The sequence below is a fragment of the Heterodontus francisci genome, chromosome 2 (genome assembly GCF_036365525.1).
Source record: "Heterodontus francisci isolate sHetFra1 chromosome 2, sHetFra1.hap1, whole genome shotgun sequence".
Classification (NCBI taxonomy): Eukaryota; Metazoa; Chordata; class Chondrichthyes; order Heterodontiformes; family Heterodontidae; genus Heterodontus; species Heterodontus francisci.
In genome coordinates, this window is record NC_090372.1 from 23450844 (window position 1) to 23466421 (window position 15578).

Here is a 15578-nt window from a genome sequence, read left to right on the forward strand (position 1 = left end):
CACCTGATGCCTAGGATTCTCCGGAGGCAGCGAGGATGGAATGAGCTGAGACATCGCTCTTGGCTGACATACGTTGTCCAGGCCTCGCTGCCGTAGAGCAAGGTACTGAGGACAATACCTCCTATATTCACATCTAAATCATTAATATACACTACAAACAACAAGGGTCCTAGCACCAATCCCTGCAGTACGCAACTGGTCGCAGCCTTCCACTCACAAAAACAACCCTTGACCATTACCCTGTGCCTCCTGCCACTAAGCCAATTTTGGATCCAATTTGCCAAATTGCCCTGGATCCCATGGGCTCTTACCTTCTTGACCAATCTCCCATGCGGGACCTTATCAAAAGCCTTACTGAAGTCCATGTAGACTACATCAACTGCCTTACCCTCATCGACACATCTAGTCACCTCCTTGAAAAACTCAGTCAAGTTAGTTAGACACCATCTCCCCCTGACAAAGCCATGCTGACTATCCCTGATTAATCCCTGCCTCTCCAAGTGGCGATTAATCCTGTCTCTCAGAATTTTTTGCGATAGTTTCCCTATCACTGATGTGAGATTCACCGGCCTGTAAATTACCTGGTTTATCCCTGCTGCCCTTCTTGAATAATTGTACCACATTCGCTGTCCTCCAGTCCTCTGGTATCTCTCCTGTGGCCAGAGAGGATTTGAAAATTTGTATCAGAGGCCCTGCAATCTCGTCCCTTGCCTCACATAACAGCCTGGGATACATCTCATCTGGGCCTGGGGATTTATCCACTTTTAAGCCCGCCAAAACAGCTAATACCTCCTCTCTTTCAATGCTAATTTGTTCAAGTATATCACAATCCCCCTCCCTGATCTCTACACTGACATCATCCTTCTCCGTAGTGAACACAGATGAAAAATAATCATTTAAAACCTCACCTATGTCCTCTGGCTCCACACGCAGATTGCCACTTTGGTCCCTAATGGGCCCTACTCTTTCCCTAGTTATTCTCTTGCCCTTAAAATACTTATAAAATGCCTTGGGATTTTCCTTTATCTTGCCCGCCAGTGTTTTTTCATGTTCCCTTCTTTGCTCTCCTAATTACTTTTTTAAGTACCTCCCCCCACACTTTCTATACTCCTCTAAGGCCGCTGCTGTTTTCAGCGCTTTGAATCTGTCATAAGCCTCCTTTTTTTTTTATCCTTATCCAATCCTCTGTATCCCTTGACATCCAGGGTTCCTTGGACTTGTTTGTCCTATCCTTTACCTTTACGGGAACATGTTGGCCCTGAACTCTCACTATTTCCTCTTTGAATGACTCCCACTGGTCTGATGTAGACTTTCCTACAAGTAGCTGCTCCCAGTCCACTTTGGCCAGATCCTGTTTTATCATATTGATCAAGTGCGATTCACAGCTGACAAAACCCCATCATGTTGTCAGTCACGTTCTTCAACCATCAAGGAGACCTCTGTGCATGGTTGCTTACCTTTTATGTGCAGAGATTTGCTCCCAGGTTGGCAAATTTTTGCAATATTTTGAGCATAAGAGAGGAATGTTAATTTTCTCAAAACATTTTTTTGTAAAAAGTTGTTGAACTGTTCCTATGAAAGATTACAGGAGGAGCTGGGGATCCTTGCACAGGTTTCAAACCTTGTTTGTAGGTTCATTGGTATTACATGCCACAAGTTGTGAAACTCAGTGAATTGTGGGGTTAATAGAGTAATGGTTATGATTCTGGGCTAATAATCCAGAGGCCTGGACTAACAATCTGGCAAATGTGAGTTCATATTCCACCATGGCATTTTAAAAATTTGACTTCATTTTGAAAAGAATTGTGATACTATGACCATGAATCTGTCCAATTGTTGTAAAAATCCAACTAGTTCACTAATGTCTTTTAGGGAAGAAAACCTGCCATCCTTATCCAGTCTGGCCTATCTCCGCAGTCGACTTTTAACTGCCCTCTGAAATGGCCCAGCACCAGCAAGCTGTTCTGTTGTATCAAACCACTACAGCAGTTCAAAAGGTCCACCACCAGCTTCTCGGGGCAATGAGGGATGGTCAGTAAATCCTGGTCTTGCCAGCGAGGCTCATATGCAGAAAATGAATTTAAAAATACTGGCTTGTCTTCATGCCACCGTGTACCAGAATTGCATCGAGACTTAAACTGCCACTTTTCTGGAAAAGGTCGCATCATTGCAAAAATGACACCTCTTGCATTAATTTGATAATGGATTGAGATACTCAAATTAATTTCATTTTGGCAATTAAAGTCAGTTGAAAGAAGCTTTCCTGAAAGTGAGTGGTTAAAAATGCAGCCTGGTGTTAATATTAAGCGATTGTAGTCCAGGAAACCCACGGGGAATCGACATGTCTTCAGTTGGGCCTTGTCCGTGGTGTGTTAACTGATCTCAACTGGGCTGGAAATAGAGGCATTCCAATTTCCTTGGCTCTCCTAGACTTTGTAGTAGAAAATTAATCCCAGTGTTCAGGTTACATAGCTGCTAATTCAGTCCGAAGTGTTAATTGGTGAGGGTCATGTGACTAGAGCCAAAATGCTGGAACCAAATGGAATGAATTTGTTTTTGCCAATGTTGAGCGAAGAAAATGAGTTTCATCAGACATGTCTTGGATTTTAAAAAGTGGCATTTTATTACCAACAGGCAAACTGCGTAGAGTCTTTTCCCTACAAGTCTTTTGGTGATGTGTCCAACTGGCTGTGTTCCAAAGGGACTTAATTGTAAACAATTAAGTGGTGGAAACTTCAAACCATTCTGAAGAATCTCATGAAGATACATGAGGATTGCACCCTCTAGCTAGTCATTCCAGCTTGTCCCATGCAATTGTGATACCTTATGCATCACAATACCTACACTGTCCACCCACCCTAAACCATGTAATCTCTTGGGAGAGTTACAAAATTAGATTAAAAAGTGAGGCCAATTTGGGAAAAATGTCTGGGAAATTCCTCTTTGACCCCCTTGGGTGAACAGAATTAGCCCAGGAGATCTCTCTACAAGAGGGGGTTTAGATAGCTTCACACAGGCTTCTCAGCCAGTTTACAGTGAACCTCCCTGCTCTCCATCTCTCTTGGACCTCTCTGTTAGCCTTAGCTGGCTCAGAAGTAACACTCTCACCTCTGAGTCAAAAGGTTTCGAGTTCAAGTCTGACTCCAGAGACTTTAGCACAAGATGTAGCATACTGAGGAAGTGCTGCATTGTCTTTTGGATCAGATGTTAAACCGAGGCCCCACCCGCCTGCTTCAGGTGGACAAACAAGATCCCATCCCACTATTCAAAGAAAACCAGGGGAATTCTCCCTAGTATCCTGGCTAATGTTTAGCCCTCAGGTAACATCGCTTGAAACAAAAACATTGTCATTATCACATTGCTGTTTGTGGGACCTTGCTGTGTGCAAATTGGCTGCCATGTTTCCTACAGTGCACATACATAACAACATACGGATTAGGAGCAGGAGTAGGCCAGCCGAGCCTGCTCCACCAATCAATAAGTTCATGGCAGAACTGATTACTCCACATTTCCACCTACCCCCGATAACCTTTCACCCCCTTGCTTATCAAGAATCTATCTACCTCTGCCTTAAAAATATTCAAAGATTCTGCTTCCACTACCTTTTGAGGAAGAGCATTCCAAAGACTCATGACCCTCAGAGAAAAAAAAATTCTCCTTATCTCTGTCTTAAATGGGCGACCCCTTATTTTTAAACAGTGATCCCTAGTTCTAGATTCTCCCACAAGGGGAAACATCCTTTCCACATCCACCCTGTCAAGACCCCTCAGGATCTTGTATGTTTCAATCAAGTCGCCTCTTACTCTTCAAAATTCCAGCAGATACAAGCCTCGCCTGCCCAATCTTTCCTCGTAAGACAGCCCGCCTATTCCAGGTATTCGTCTAGTCTAGTAAGCCTTCCTAAGTCTAGGTGGCATCTCGCAGTCGGCAGCTCATCGTGCCATCAGGCAGGTCACAAATACCATATTCAAGAGGGTGGGGGACCATATCCACTTCGTGTCTACACATGCCCATCTGTGTCAGAGGCCTTTGAGCTTAAATTTTAAATTAAAATTTGCAACAATGAATAACTTCAAAAAGTATTTCATTGGCTGTAACCATGCTTTGGGATGTCTTGAAGTCATAAAAGATGATATATGAATACAAATTTATTGATGATGCTCATGTTAAAAAGCAGCTTTCATATGCTAATTATGCAACACTTATAACTTAATGCCCATATTTGGAACAGAATGGTACTATCTGTCCTCTTTAATAGAAAACAAAAAACCCTTGTCCACTTGAGTAATATAAACTAAGATTGTGAAGTAATTACTCCATGGTATTGCAAATATGTTATCATTTTGTTAAGTTTTACAAATAATTAGCCTAGTTAACTATGTTGTCCATTAGCAAATATGACCTTGAACAAGAAACTTTTTGATTTATCGGTGTATTGGGTCATAGTAGGGTGTGTTTTGGCAGCAAAGGCTCAATGGGGAAAGACCACTGTGTAAGGTCGCCCCACCAAGCTGAACTGAGGGGCTGGATACATGGAAAACCCCTCAAACTGTATCTGGAAATTTTTTGTTTGCTGTAAAATGTATATGGCATGAAAAAATGAAATGGAAGGGTTGTGAGGGAACTCACTCCTGTATTAAAGGCAACTGATCTCCTTTACACTCTTTGTATTTTTTGACTTAGTGCTGTTTGGAACTGTATTGTAATGTATTTTTTTTTTGCATATTTTTATGAATAAAGTATATTGAAAAAAAAAACATCACCTTTCAGGAATCTTTTTCAAATGGCATTCTTGGTGTATGAGCCTAAGCAGTGAGTTCTGGCGGGCTATTTGACTGTGGAAGGCATTACAGCAAAGCTCATTCTTTCCCTCATCGCATTCATACCACACGTTGTTATTTTCAGCAGGGGTAGCTGGATAGCATTACTGAAGGGCGTGCCAGCAATTGCTCCCCCTTCTTTTGCAGCTTTGGAACACTGAGGCATATTGTAGCTTCTCCTCTTCCCACTATTAACTTGAATTCGGGATAAAATCCAAAGTCTTCCTGATCTGCATGGGATATTTATTCACTAACTCATCAGGGTAGTCCTTATTAAATTTTTTAACAATGATTGCTATTTTTGTTTTGATCTCTATTACGTTGTGTATTACTGCAGTCTCTACTTCAGTGCAATCTGCAGTACAGGGTACAATAAAGGATGCATTTCTGAGTTGTTTGTGTCATAAATTAGATTTGTCTGCATCCAAGTTATTCCAATCAGTTTGCAGCGTAGGGAAGACTAGAAGGTTCGATTGTGATTCATTCGGGATAATGTTGAGAAATAATGAGCTGATTTTTGACAAGAATTACTGTATTAAAACCTCTTGTGTAACTCCTACTGTTGCAGTATTGGAAAATTGGGATTACAGTTTTTCTTTGCACCATACACGGTTCCCTGTATATCCAGGATGAATTTCCGGTATTTTTTCTTGGGTGCATTAGAGCAATGATCAAATAACAGGAAAAGTTCGGGAAACAAATTTCTGAAAGGGACTCGGTTGAGGTAGGCCCACTATTTTATCTTCAATTTTGTCCTGTTGCGCGTCCCTGATTTTCATTGCTCCAGCATTGGTGGTTTTGACTTCAGCTGCTGAAGTTCAAAGTTCTGGAATTCTTTCCCTAAACATCTCCACCTCTTTTTTTTCCTTTTTAAGAAACTCCTTTAAAATCTATTTCTTCCCGTCCTAATATCTCCTTATGTGGTTTGGTATCAAATTTTGTTTTGATAACGCTCCTGTGAAGTGTGTTGGGACATTTTGCTACATTAAAGGCTCTATATAAATGCAAATTGTTGTAAATAGGTGAGGGTGGGCCAGGGATCATGCCTACCAATAGCTTGAGGGCAGAGCTAGGTTGGATATGAGATGATTGTTTTCGCCAGGCATAGTGGTCCTAACCAATAGGTTTCTGGCTCGTGCAGTGAATGCTGATTCATTGAATTCCTTCAAGCGATGCTGGACCTGTTTATGGCTGGGTTGGAGATCACCTGGTATAAGAGCTATGTATCCTGTAATGTAAATCAAGGCAAATATGGTCTCCAGGATGAGTTTCAGTTGCTGAAGGGGTTGGCGGGAGGAGAAGAATTTATAATTTCCCCCACCCTCCCCCATTGTCTTTTTTTTGTTTTATTTTTGCTCTTCCCAGAAGATGACATTTCTGTGGGTGTGCGAGGAGTGTATGTGTAAAACATCACAACTGTGTGGAATAGGGTGGGTGGACAGCAGGTCTTTTTCTGTCTGTCAGTTTCACATATTCCTAAATTATTTGACTTTTCACCAAGTAATAAGTTGAACAGTGGCTGGACTGATAGCTCAGTTAGTCCCACAGACCAGAAAGGCCCCAGGTTTAGCAATCAGTTTATGCTGAGTTAGCTGACCTCATTTTGGGTAGAGATAGTGATACGACAGTTGGATTTAGCACCCTAGTCTCTGCTGCTGATATCTATCCATTCGTTCCTGCTAGAAATGTATTTGATTCATTCAGGAAAGTATCTGGCTTGTTGGGTTGCCCTCGATCAGCAGCCTGCCCAGTCATTTGTCATCCGTGCTTAGAGCAGGTGGAACTGCATGTACAAACTGCCTCAGAAATCCCAAAACTGGGTCAAAATCCTTGAAAGAATGTTAAGCCTCCATTTTTAGAGTGCTTTTCACAACCTGAATGTCCCAAGGTACTTTGCAGCCAATGAAGTACTTTTTGAAGTTAGTCACTGCTGTAATGTAGGAAATGCAGCAGGCAATTTGCACATATCACATTGTTTGCAGGACATGGTTAACGACCAGATAATCTTTTTTAATGATGTTGGTTGAAGGATAAATATTGGCTAGGACATTGGGATAACTTTCTCCCTGCCCTCCAAAATCATGCTATGGGATCTTTTACGTCCACTTGAGAGGACAAACTGGTCCTTGGTTTCATGTCTCATCCGAAAGGTCGCACCTCCAACAACGTAGTACTCCTTCAATACTGGACTGGAGTGTTGGCCTGGGTTTTTTGCTCAAATCTTGAGTTGGGCTTGAACGAGCGACCTGACTCAGAGGTGAGAGTACTACCAACTGCGCCAATGCTGAGACGTAATTCCTGACTAACATCACAGTTGGAGCACAGTCACTAAAAACTGCAGCAGTTCAAGGTCAGTACTCACCACCAGGCAACTAGGTGTGGCTGATAAATGCATATCCAGAGAACAATTTTTATTTTAAAATAAAGTTGAACTCCTGATCCTGAGAGTTGTGGGCATACTTGCAGGTGAGACCAGTGATGCTGAACCCAAGAGATTGTATACATCAGATCTGAAATTTGTAACCTGGCTCCAAGTAGGAGAAACTATATTGTGTAGTTACTGTTGCTATGCAGATAAATGCAGCAGATGTTGCACATGCACAACATGATCCCATAAATGAGACGACGAGGAAATATACTGGAGTAGCCATATAAATACCATGGCTGCAAGAGCAGGTCAGAGGCTAAGAACCCTGTGGCAAGTAACTCACCACCTGACTACCCAAAGCCCATCCACCATCTACAAGGCACAAGTCAGGAGTGTGATGGAATAGTCTCCACTTGCCTGGATGGGTACAGCTCCAACAACACTCAAGAAGCTCGACACCATCCAGGACAAAGAGGCCTGCTTGATTGGCACCCCATCTACAAACATTCATTCCCTCCACCACCAACGCACAGTGGCAGCAGTGTATACCATCTACAAGATGCACTGCAGCAACGCACCAAGGCTCCTTAGACAGCACCTTCCAAATCCAAGACCTCTACCAACTGGAAGGACAAGGGCAGCAAATGCATGGGAACACCACCACCTGCAAGTTGCCCTCCAGTCTCACACCATCCTGACTAGGAACTATATCGCCGTTCCTTCGCTGTCGTTGGGTCAAAATCCTGGCACTTCCTTCCTAACAGCACTGTGGGTGTACCTACCTCACATGGACTGCAGCGGTTCAAGAAAGCAGCTCACCACCACCTTCTCAAGGGCAATTAGGGATGGACAATAAAAGCTGGCCTAGCCAGTGACGCCCACATCCCATGAATGAATAAAAAAATATGTATTTTGGTAGTGTCTTCTCTTGCCATTTGGGAGTAGCATCAGTGAACCATGTTGGAACTGTGTCCCAGTATGAGTCAGCACTTCTGTTAGGAGGGGACGAAAGAGTAATAAAGCTTTATTGGGACTATCAAAACTTTTTGTTTTAATAATAAACATTATACCAGGTTAACACTGGGTGGTGCGCATTAATCATTTTAGTATATAGATCCAATGATTGATCTGTATGTAACAAGTCCAGGCCAGAAAAGATAACCTTGTCCCTGCAGAGTTCCAGTTTAAAAAATCAATCATCTTGTATACATTTAAGTGTTGCTATGCATTTCTGCCTCACTTATTAATTTTGGGGTCCAGTATCGCATGCAGTAAGCTGGAATTTGATGCCTGGAGTTTGCAATCAGTGGCAAAGGAACAGCATTTGCTGTTCATCTCGTTGTTAGCTGCCCACAAAGTGTTTGTGGCTTTTGAACGGAACATTGCTCTAATCAGTGTCTGATCCAATGTGGTGCCTTCTACAGGGCATCAGGGGCGCTCTTCAGCTAATCAGATTGAAGAATCTTCACGAAGACCTGTCAAGTCTAAACCAGGAAGTATAAATTGATTTAAATCATGTAAGGAAAGCGAAATAAAAATTGGAAAAGACAGATGCGTTTAAGAGTAAGAGATATAGACACAGAAAATGTACATGTGTGGACACTGGAAGCTGCTTTCAGATTTTCCTTGTCATAACAGTGAGCACTGCTCGCCTTGATCTTAATATCATGGCAAAATCCAAGCCATTTTATCTGACCCAGAATGATTTTCAAGCTATTGGAGTCAGGTAGAGATCTAAAACAATCCCTAATTCTGTTTTCTAAAATAATTTTAAATAAACATTTGCCACACAGTGTTTTAAAAGCAAATTATTTTTGCATGCTAGAACAATTGCACAGATTTTAATGCATTTTCACCTTGTCTGTATTGTGCACAGGGGATTCAACACTTGATGCATCTGGAAAAGCTCAACCTATATTATAACAAGATAGCAAGTTTGAAAGAGATTTTTCTCCTTCGTAATCTCTGTGGTTTGAAAGAACTTGACCTGAGACTGAACCCTGTGTCCAAAAATGAATCAGACTATCGACTTTTTGTTGTGCATATGCTCCCCAATCTTAGAAGATTAGGTAAGTACCCTGTTGAGTTGTGGTAACAAAAGTTGCATCCGTTCCTTTCTCAGCTGTGGCTCACTGGTAGCTCTTTCGCCACTGAGTCAGAAGTTCATGGGTTTGATCCTCACTCCAGACGCTCGAGTACACAATCTAGGCCGACACTCCCAGTGCCAGCACCAATATAGTTTTTTGGTTGCGATGTTAAACTGTGGCCCTGTCTGTCCTCTCAGGTGAATGTAAAAGATCCCGCAGCACTATTTGAAGAAAAGCAAGCGAGTTCTTCCTGGTGTCCTGGTCAATATTTATCCGTCAACCAATAATTGCTATTTGCAAGGCCTTGCAGTGTGCAATTTGGCTGCTGTGTTTCCCAAGTTACAAAAGTGACTTCACTGCAAAAAAAAAAGTACTTAATTGGTTGTAAAGTGCTTTGGGATGTCCTGAGGTTACAAAAGGGACTACATAAATGCAGATTCTTTCTTTTATGGGTTATGTCAATTCAATAATTTTATTGAATTTGTTGCTTTCTTTTAAAGACCATGTGATTCTTAATTATACTGACCGGTAAGGTATTGTGATACCTGTACATGCAACATGAATGCAAGAGCTGAAAACCAAGGGGATGAGAGGTAAAGAAGCAACTACAAAATTGCTGTGATTCAAGGCAATAATGAAAAGTAAAAACTTCAGCATAATTACAACCTCAACAGATTGCTAACATAGAATGTTGATGGTGTTCGGAATGCAAAAATTAGAACTTTGGCTATCACCTCATGCTTTTGACTAGTTTGGGCCCAGATTCTAGTTCAGACTAGTTACCCTCCCACCCTCCCATTTTATAAATTGCACATGCTGCAAAATGACCTTGGGCATGGCAAAGGGGAAGTTAAATATTTTTCTGCGGAGTATCAATACACTGAAATCTAAAAAAAGACATTACTAGGTTGTAATGCATCTGCTATTTATTTGCTTCAAGAGATTGCTGCTATTTCTGACTAACAAAATTTCAAAAGTTTCATTACAATGATGGCTATTAATTGAACAAGATTACGTCATGAAGTTTGAAATATTTGGAAGACGAAGCAGAGTCATTGATTTTGGAAAGAGGAGGTATAATTTAGAGTCAGATAAGCAGAACCAAAATTTAATAAAGCTTTGAAGCAGAATTTCAGGCTTTAAATTTCTCTGGAATGAAAGGAGCTTTTGTCACCTATGAAATCTATTATATAGTATTTATAGCACAGAAACAGGCCATTTAGCCCAACAATTCCATGTTGGTGTTTGTGCTGCACATGAACCTCCTCCGATTCTTCTAACCTGATCAATATATCCTTCTATTCTTTTCTCCCTCATGTGTTTATTTGGCTTCCCTTTAAATGCATCTATGCTCGTTGCGGCTACTTCTTGTGGTAGCGAGTTTCACATTCTAACCAATTTCTGGGTGAGAGCATTTCTCCGGATTTCTCTATTGGACTTATTCATGACTATTTTATATTTATGGCCCCTTGTTCTGGTCTCCCCTGCAAGGGAAAACATCATCTCTTCACCTGCCAATACCTTTTTCATAATTTTATCAGATTAGCCGTCTATCTTCTCCCTTCTAAAGAACCCCAGCCTGTTTCATCTTTCCTGATGGTATAACTTCTCAGTTTTGGTATCATTCTATTAAATCTTTTTTGCCCCTTCTCCAGTGACTCCATTTCCTTTCTATAATATGGAGACCAGAACTGTTCGCAGTACTGCTAAGTGTGGTCTAACCAAGGTTCAGTGCAAGTTTAACATTAACTTCTCAGCTTTTCCATTCAATCCCTCTAGAAATGACCCCCAGTGCTTTGCTTGCTTTATAGCTTTATTAACCTGCGTCGCTATTTTTCATGATTTGTGTATCTGTACCCCGAGATTTCCATGCTCCTTGACCCCATTTAGTCACTCATTTTCCAAGGACTATGCGGCCTTCTTTATTCTTCCTCTCAAAATGCACCACTTGACTTTGGCAAATGAATTTCAATATAGATCAATTACACACCCACACTGCAAGTTTATTGGTGTTTTTTCTATTTCTTTCCAGTCTCCTCCTGTATTAAATGCACCTCTCTAATTAGTTATCATCAGCAAAGTTTGACATTGTACTTCTGATTCCTGAGTCCAAATCGCTTATGTAAATGGTGAACAACAGGTGATCCCAGCACTTATGGAACACCACGTCCGATCTTTTTGCCTGTCTGAGGTTTAACCCTAACTCTTTCTTTCTGTTCTTTAATCGGCTTGCTATCCATCCTACTACTTGCCGCATGACTCCGCATGTTCTGGCCTAAGTCATGAGTCTATCAAGTGGTACCTTACCAAAGGCCATTTGAAAATCCAAATATTATTACATCTACTGCATTACCCTTATCTACCCTTTCAAATAATTCAGTAATGTTAGTCAAGCATGGCCTTCTGTGTTGAAATCTGTGTTGACTACTTTATTATATTTTCAGTGTTTTTATGTTTTCCTATTGCATCTTTGAGTAAAGATTCGTTGGCTTTCCTGCTATCTGAATGTATACCAGATTTCCTGTTGTGCTATAGAGCAAAGTGACCAACTATGGTAAATTCTGTTGCCTAAAGGAGGACCCCATTAGCCACAGTTCAGATTAGCCCTGCATTTGTATACCTCGTTCATTTCTTTTTAACCTTCAAAACGACCGTCTTCTCTACCTGAAGTTTCAGAGAGCTTTTCTGTTCCTTTGTAGTTCTAGGTAGTTTGTGTGATGATGTGTGGCAGAAGAACCTGTGATGGTTGACACTTTAGCAGAGGCGTCTTTGAAAGATATTATTGAGGTATTCAAGATTCTTTAGGAAATAGAAGAGGGAAGCTGCACTAAAGGCCTGCTCAGGTCTGCAAATGAGGCCCGACCTGGCCCGAGTCCTTCAATTTTTTCCCACGCCTGACCCGACCTATCAGTTAACTTACCTTCCATTTTTCACTTTGTTCCTTACCTGCACAAGCTTAAAATAATTGTAACAAAACCACCTTTAAAGTCCAAAAAGTAAATTAACAGTAGAGTCACTTACCTGAGGTTGTGAGGGAGCGTGTCCGATCCGGCCCGGCCCGAGCCCGAATGCCGGACCCAGAAGTGTAACCCAACCCGACCTGAACCCGACACGTGTCGTTGGGTCCCTTCGGGTTCGGGTCGGGTAGCAGGCCTTTAAGCTGCACAACAGTGCAGATTTAACAACTTTTATACAGATGGTAGTTAATGTATGGCATCCACTGTCCAGAGAGGCAGATAATGAGGAGTCAGTTTTTGCAAACTGGCCAATTGGACTACATAGAATTTTCCAGCAGTGTAATTTTCTATATCATCTTTGGACCGTGCTACTGATTCCACCTCCCATTCCCCTCCCTGGCCACTGTTACAGGTTGAAACCAATTATTCTCATCCTCAGTGCCCTGTTTGACACCAAGCTTCCAACCTTTCCATTACAAACAATGCCTACTTTGACCTTTGCAATATCACCTCCAACCCCCTACCTCCATCCGTCTGTTGTTAAAGCCCTCATCCATGCCTTTGTCAACTCGAGCCTTGACTATTCCAGTGCTCTCCCAGCTGACCTCCCATTCTCCACGTTCAACAAACATCAGATCAACCAAAATACTGCTGTTTATATCCTATCCTACACCAAGTCCCGTTCACCGATCAATCCTGACCTTGCTGTCCTTTATTGTTTCCCTGTTCCTCAAGGTTTCTGATCTAAAATTCCCTCCTGGTAAGTTAAATTCCTTCATGGTTCTCCCCTCCCTATCTTTGTAACCTTGCTGTGCTTCTCTGATTCTGGTCTCTTGTGCATCCTCCTGTCTTCGCCCCACCATTGGTGGCTGTACCTTCAGCAGTGGAGGCCCGAAATTCCCTCCCTTAGCTCTTTCATTTCCCCAATTCCTTCCTTCCTTCCTTCCTTCCTCCCCTTTTCGGACTGTCCCCAAACCCAAGTTATTGGGTGACCTCTCCTAATGTATCCTTTTCTACTTAATGTCCATTTATGTCTGATTATGTATCTGCAAAGTGCCTTGGGATGTTTTTCTTTGTTGAAAGGCACTATATCAGTGCAGGTTGTTGTACATTCCTATGTTTATTACCACGCTTTCAGCTAGAATAATTGGCTGTCCAGATACTATTACACAACAATACAATTCCATTGTTAGTTATGAAATAGCCCCCTATGTAGAATTATGCAGCACAGAAGGAGGCCTTGCAAATGGATGTACTAAGCATGTGCTAACAGATTCTTAGGTTGTGTGTGTATTTACTATTTTAGGCATTACATTATACATATATGTAAGTTCATAATAAATGGAAATAAATTAATTAATTTAGCTTCCATTTCTTATCCTGGTAAAACATTTTATAAGAACTTTTTTTTGTAGTGCAAGCAGAATCAATTGAACCTGTTCTTAACCACACTTTGTCATTGTAATGCAAGTCCATGTTATAGTTGCATAGTTCTAAGGTGGAAAAAAGCGCTGACTCCCCAGACCAATGAGAGCTGAGATTTTCCAGTCACAAAGTTCCCATGGACGAATCACATGCTCAACATCAAGGAGCACCAGCTGCCATTGAATCCTACATTGGCCAAATGTAGAATAATCAGGCTAGTTACATGATTAGCTGTAGCCAGTAAGATTTCTGGAATGTTACACAAGAAAACAGTTACTGTTGGCCAACATGGTCTCTTAAAAGCTCAGATTGCAAAAAATTGATGAAGTTGATAGCATTTGGAAAAGTAACTTTTAGAGAAATAAACCTGCTGTCCTTTCCTTGTCTGGCGACTTCAATTCTACGCTGATGTGGTTGGCTCTTAACTGCCTCCAAAACCTAGCAAGATACTCAGTTATGGCAATGAGGGATACAATGCCCACATGTTTTTTTTTTTAAAAAGATCCTTTTTAATCACTATTGGTCGATAAGCTTACTGAGGGTGGCGCAGTGGTTAGCACCGCAGCCTCACAGCTCCAGGGACCCGGTTCAGTTCTGGGTACTGCCTGTGCGGAGTTTGCAAGTGCTCCCTGTGACCGTGTGGGTTTTCGCCGGGTGCTCCGGTTTCCTCCCACAGCCAAAGACTTGCAGGTTGATAGGTAAATTGGCCATTGTAAATTGTCCCTAGTGTAGGTAGGTGGTAGGGGAATATGGGTTAGTATAAATGGGTGGTTGTTGGTTGGCACAGACTCGGTGGGCCAAAGGGCCTGTTTCAGTGCTGCATCTCTAAAACTAAAAGGGACAGGTACCTTTATCTTAAGATAGCTAGATAGATTTACAAAGTTTTATGTTCCTAATGTTTCTGAAACCATGGTCTCATTATGTTGTTTTGTAAAACTTGGAACACAAGTAGAAAGCAACAAGAACGTTTAACTGTTTGAATAATCTTCTCTCTCCTTGGCAAACATGTGACTGACTTAGCTTTAACGAAGCAGCAATCCAGATAAAGGATTCTGTTTTTCCTGAGACACTTGTGGTTGTCTTTCCAGCAATCCAAACAGGAGGACTCTAGATTGGTAGCAAGTAGTATTGACAGAAAAACTGAAGACTATTTGGAGATGCACATGTCTGAAAATCAAGAAATTCAAGACAGCTGTTGGAAAAATCAACTTGATATACCATTTCTAAGAGCCCCATCTTGAACTCTTCCATTTTGAAGACACTTGGTCATAAATGCCACCCCCTTCTACAGCCCCAAAGTGGAGTAGAAAACATCACTTTGGAACAACAGAGTTTGTAATTGTATTGAAGTATCTAAATTTCAAAAATCTCTCACTTTGAGACCCATGAATTACGGCTTTGCGTAAGGATAGCTGCTTTGAAGGAATTCAGTTTCCCTTATTGCTTTTTGATATCCAACTCTCTGGTTGATTCTTGCCTACTGTTGGTTGCAGGTGATGAAGCTGCCCCACACGCTTTGGGTATTTTTCAGAAAGGGCAGTTAGTTCTTTTTGTGAGTGACCCTGTGGTGTCCTGTCACTTTAAGGTTGTTATCTGAAACTTTGGACAAATGGCTTCCAGAGAAGTATTCAGGTAAAATCTGGACCCAGAGCAGCTTCCATGTTACCAAAACAGGATTTCATCTATACCTTTGAAACAAGGCAAAGATGTATTCCTGTTATCACTTAAGGTTCACAAGCATTTTCCAGGTGGTCTCACTGGAGAGCAGCCAGATTTGTTAGTCCTGGCTGAGGGTTCTCCTCTTGTCCAAGGTCATTGAATATAAATGTAATGCCCCTCTTACCGTGCTAGTTGCGATCAACATAGACTAGGAATCAAACCATCTGGTCTTTTTGGCTCAAATTCCTTTACCAACTAAATC

The 15578-nt window shown here is 41.6% G+C and overlaps 1 protein-coding gene across 3 annotated transcripts in view; it reads left to right on the forward strand.

Moving 5' to 3' along the window:
- cep72 (centrosomal protein 72) overlaps positions 1 to 15578 on the forward strand; it is a 234410-nt gene that overhangs the window by 125278 nt on the left and 93554 nt on the right. For 2 of the 3 annotated variants that reach the window (XM_068055509.1, XM_068055501.1), the window contains one exon: positions 9065 to 9257. The exons of the other annotated variant lie outside the window; for it this stretch is intronic. In XM_068055509.1, coding sequence (XP_067911610.1) covers positions 9080 to 9257 — 178 coding nt within the window. In that variant the 5' untranslated portion in view covers positions 9065 to 9079. The remainder of the gene's footprint in view (positions 1 to 9064; positions 9258 to 15578) is intronic. 3 annotated transcript variants of the gene reach the window in all.